At 44.0% G+C, this 4,502-nt stretch overlaps 1 protein-coding gene across 1 annotated transcript; it reads left to right on the top strand.

Annotated features, from left to right (window-relative positions):
* Positions 1 to 902: 902 nt before the first annotated feature.
* On the top strand, positions 903 to 2,968 carry LOC143032600 (uncharacterized). The gene is made up of 4 exons (XM_076197469.1): positions 903 to 1,235; positions 1,597 to 1,620; positions 2,404 to 2,680; positions 2,844 to 2,968. The coding sequence occupies exons 1-4, from the start codon at positions 903 to 905 to the stop codon at positions 2,966 to 2,968; spliced, it is 759 nt and encodes a 252-aa protein (XP_076053584.1).
* Positions 2,969 to 4,502: the final 1,534 nt, after the last annotated feature.

Here is a 4,502-nt window from a genome sequence, read left to right as displayed (position 1 = left end):
GTTGCAATCGAAATGTATAGATTCCCCGTATCCAGTCTTTTCTACTCCAACAGTGGTTTTAATGTGATATACATATTTAGTTCACACGCTAGAATCTACCAACAACCCTCCTTCAGTACACCTGTCTCCTATTCTTCAAACTCCAGCCGTCTTTGCGTCTTCTCCAGCTTCCACAGACATAGTGCTAGTACACACTCCAGAGGCCTCATTGCCCGTCCAAACTGCCACCAGCACCATGCCAGCCCTAGCTTCAACTGAGCCAGAGTCCAGCCTAGTCCAGGAATCAGAAACCAGTCCGAGTCAGCCAGATCCAGTGTCAGTCATCGTTGAGACTACACATGTTACTCCCGCTATTCAAAACACCCAGACAATACTGCTTGAACCTATTATCACTGGCTCGCTCCCCTCTAAAGACGAGTCCCAACTGTCGACAATTATTAACAACACACCTATCATCGCAGACACAGCCTTCATCCAACGAGCTCTATCCATTTTCACAAGCCGCATCAGCAAAGGTAGTAAGGGCTGCGTCTACCAAGTCTTTGTCGACTGCGGGGCTCAGCGCACATTCATACACCCTTCCGTTGTGGAACAACTTGACATCAAGCCGAATGGAACCGTACTCTTTCACATCGATCCCTTCAATAAGACTGAACTACCACAGGAATTCAACGTCGTCGAATTCAACATGCACTTAGGTTAGGAAAAGCATCTCATCGAAGCTGTAGTGGATCCATTAGCGGGTAAAACCATCTCCATGCCCGGGTACCGACGTACGGTCCAAGTCTTCAAGTTCCAAGGCCTCCCTGTCGCAAATGAAGCACCTTCAGATCAGATTACTGGTATTACCATCATATTGGGCAGTCATCACCTGCCTCTAGTCTTTAAACGCTCTATGTAGTATGGGACAAACTGTCCCCTGGAGCAAAGACCACACTCTCAACCCCTCTATTGAAAGCGTTGCCATCAATGGGATCCGACTTGAAGAACCTATCATTATCGATCCCCCAGTACACGAACTCTGGTCATTTAACACAGTCGGCGTCTCACTGGAAAAATACAACCATCTGGAAGAGAAAGCAATAATTTTTTTTAAGTCAACAGTGCGAAGAGAAAACGGAGCCTACACGATTCGTCTACCCTTCAAGACTGACTATGGGTGCTCCGTAGCTCAACTACACTCTCTCAAGAGGGACCCTCGTCCATCACTCTATCAGGACTACCGCAAGTTTATTGTAGGTTCAATAAAGGTGGTAAAGAAACGATGGAGTGTTCACTTGTTCACAACTTTTAATTTCACAGGGAAATTAACAATATGTGTCTCACACTCTCTCACTCCTAAGTTACTCGAATCCCCGCTCGACTCTGACTGACTGCGTGACGCTATTTCACACTGTTTGCGTGCCCAAGGCAGCTGCTAATTCTAATTTTCCACAATTATTCCTTGTACACAGAAATTTACATTTATTCATATTTCAGTTATACAATAATTCAAATTTTGATAATACTAATAATCTATCTCATTTATTCAACTTTCGCATTACAAAATAATTGATAATTGATTATGTAATTATAATGGCAATTTGATTGTTCTAGAAGATTCACACCCGCTACACGCATGTACGTATATACATACACACTTCCAACTACGTATTTAATTATATCTCCTACATGTATACAAAGTGCTACAATCTATAAACGCTCGGCCAGGTATCTGGCGCTGACCCCAGCGACGCATAATGCAATGTATATATATATAACGTTCTATATGCCTGCATGTTCTATTTCTATATATCTTTCATATACATACAGACCACCAGACACTTCTTCAACTTTTCAAAGGCAAGAACTTGTCCAGGAAACTTGCTCGCTGGTTCTTGACCATTCAAGCATTCAATCCCACCGCTGCCATAATTTATTGTAGGTTCAATAAAGGTGGTAAAGAAACGATGGAGTGTTCACTTGTTCACAACTTTTAATTTCACAGGGAAATTAACAATATGTGTCTCACACTCTCTCACTCCTAAGTTACTCGAATCCCCGCTCGTCTCTGACTGACTGCTTGACGCCATTTCACGCTGTTTGCGTGCCCAAGCCAGTTGCTAATTTTAATTTTCTACAATTATTCCTTGTACACAGAAATTTACATTCATTCATATTTCAGTTATACAATAATTCAAATTTTGATTATATTAATAATCTATCTCATTTATTCAACTTTCGCATTACAAAATAATTGATAATTATGTAAACAGAATGGCAATTTGATTGTTCTAGAAGATTCACGCCCGCTACACGCATGTACGTATATACATACACACTTCCAACCATACTCATTTACTTGTATCTCCTACATGTATATAAAGTGCTACAATCTATAAACTTTTGGGCAAGTGCCTTCAGCTTGGATTCATCGAAACCGTACCCCTCGGTCCAGACGTGGATGGGCAGGTACACTATTTGCCACACCACCCAGTCTTTAAGAACTCGCCTACAACCCCCATCAGGATAGTTTTTGACGCTTCCTCAAGAGCTCACAAGAATGCACTGTCCCTTAACAACACCTTGTACACTAGCCCCAACCTGACACAAAAGATCCAGTCAATGATACTCCGTTTCCGAGAAGGCACTTATGGCGTACTAGCTGACATCAACAAGGCTTTCCTCAGGATAGGAATAGGTGAGTCGGATCAGGACTTCTGTCGTTTCCTCTTTCTCAAGACCAGACATGCAGTAAGTACAAACCTATCGCTTCAAAGTGGCGTTGTTTGGCGCCACTTGTAGTCCTTATTTCCTCAATCAAACTGGTGAGCATCATTTGGAAACATCACACCACCCCCTAGCAGCTAAACTGAAATCCGCGTTTTATGTGGATAACTTGCAACATACCGACGATCACATCAACGAGATTGTAACAGAGAAACCTCTGATAGAGCAGCTTTTAAGTCAAGCTACCATGCCCTTTTAGGATAGTGGACCTCCAATGGCAAGATCGGTAACTTGGAACCTACCGGAGTTCATGACTACCTCGGCCTCCGCTGGCGTACAGAACAAGACATACTCGAGATAGCTCTGCCCAATTGGTTTAAAGAAGCCTTCGAACAACCTGAACTATTCCAGATTAAGAGAAAGAGCCTCAGTTTATTCTCATTATATGATCCAGCAGGGATTTTCGCCCCCTTTATCCTTACAGGCAAAGTCTTCATTCAGAACATGTGGAAGGAAGAATGAGAATGGGACACCCCCCTCAGTAGAGAACGCATCAAAACTCTGACAACAGTTCTTTACAGTTATAGAAATCTAGGAGTCCTTCTACTCCCTCGCGACGCACATCCTTGTATTCACCATGCCCTCCACCTCTTTTGCGATGTAGATAAAAGAGAGTTTGGAGTGGTAGCCTACAATCTCTCTCAAGAAGGCCACGTTACCTTCCTTACTGAAAGGAGTAGGGTCGCCCCCAAGAACATGGCCGATTCGATCTCACAGCTATTCTTTTCAGTAGCCACCTCGCCAACGTACCTGATGAACTTACGTCCCTCTCAGTATTACACCAACCTTGTGTGGACTGACGCCAAGTACGCTCTTTTCTGGGTACGCAGTCAGACAAGCAACTCAACATACGTCCTCAACAGAGAAAAGAAGTAAAACAGCTAGCACAGGACCACGACCTCCAACTCATGAATGTCAGTACCAAGGACAATCCAACTGATCTCGCCTCTAAAGGCATTAACGTTTCAGGCTTTATTGGCAAAGGTAATCTCTGGTTTAAAGGTCTAGAGTGGCTTCCCTAGCCTGGCCAATACCCTCTCAAGAGTTATACACTCTGCCCATTCTTCTACATACCTGTCCCACCCTTGTTGTTGAAACAGAAAAGCCTCTCCATCTTAACCAGTTCCCTGATCTTCCAACAGCGTACAACGCTTTCAGAATTCTACTTAAAGCAGTCAAGACCAAGGCGTCGGTTACAGTAAAAGCCAAACTCTCTCAAAGCCCCATACAATTTATGATCAGACTGGCTCAAGTCAGTTCTTTCTCTCGGATATACTGCATAAACACCTGCAAGGACAAGCCACCCATCTCACTTCTGATTACAAAATCCTGATCTACCAGAGAGGCCTCAAACTAGATGACCAGGGTTTCATACGCTGTCAACCACCACACGCTGTCATGCCCACCGAGTATGGCCGCTTACCCCAACTGCTATTGCATCCCAAATGTCCCTTGTGGAACCGCGTTGTTATGCACCGACATCGACTCTCTCTTCACACCAACACTACCACACTCCATGTTCTCCTTCGCAGAGACTACTGGGTCTCTCGCCAGCGTCAGACTATAAAGTCTATCATCAGCCAGTGCTTACACTGCCGACGTATCTAATCTCCACCTCTTAAGTTCCCCCCGCCAGCTCTCCTCCATCCTAATAGAATTCACCTTTGTGCACCTTTCTCCACCACCGGAGTAGATCTTACTGGAACCTTCAAGTTAAAGCAATCACATGTTGA

Source organism: Oratosquilla oratoria, chromosome 14 (genome assembly GCF_046742065.1).
Source record: "Oratosquilla oratoria isolate Oo_2021 chromosome 14, ASM4674206v1, whole genome shotgun sequence".
NCBI classification, from domain to species: domain Eukaryota; kingdom Metazoa; phylum Arthropoda; class Malacostraca; order Stomatopoda; family Squillidae; genus Oratosquilla; species Oratosquilla oratoria.
This window is presented reverse-complemented; position numbering and strand designations above follow the sequence as displayed.

Bases quoted from the DNA above. Each gene is read 5' to 3' on its own strand.
- LOC143032600 (XM_076197469.1), top strand. From the start codon at position 903: ATGGGACAAACTGTCCCCTGGAGCAAAGACCACACTCTCAACCCCTCT. The intron at 1,236-1,596 runs GTAGGTTCAATA...TGATTGTTCTAG, and splicing joins AGGACTACCGCAAGTTTATT to AAGATTCACACCCGCTACAC. The intron at 2,681-2,843 runs GTGAGTCGGATC...ACCACCCCCTAG, and splicing joins TTTCCTCAGGATAGGAATAG to CAGCTAAACTGAAATCCGCG.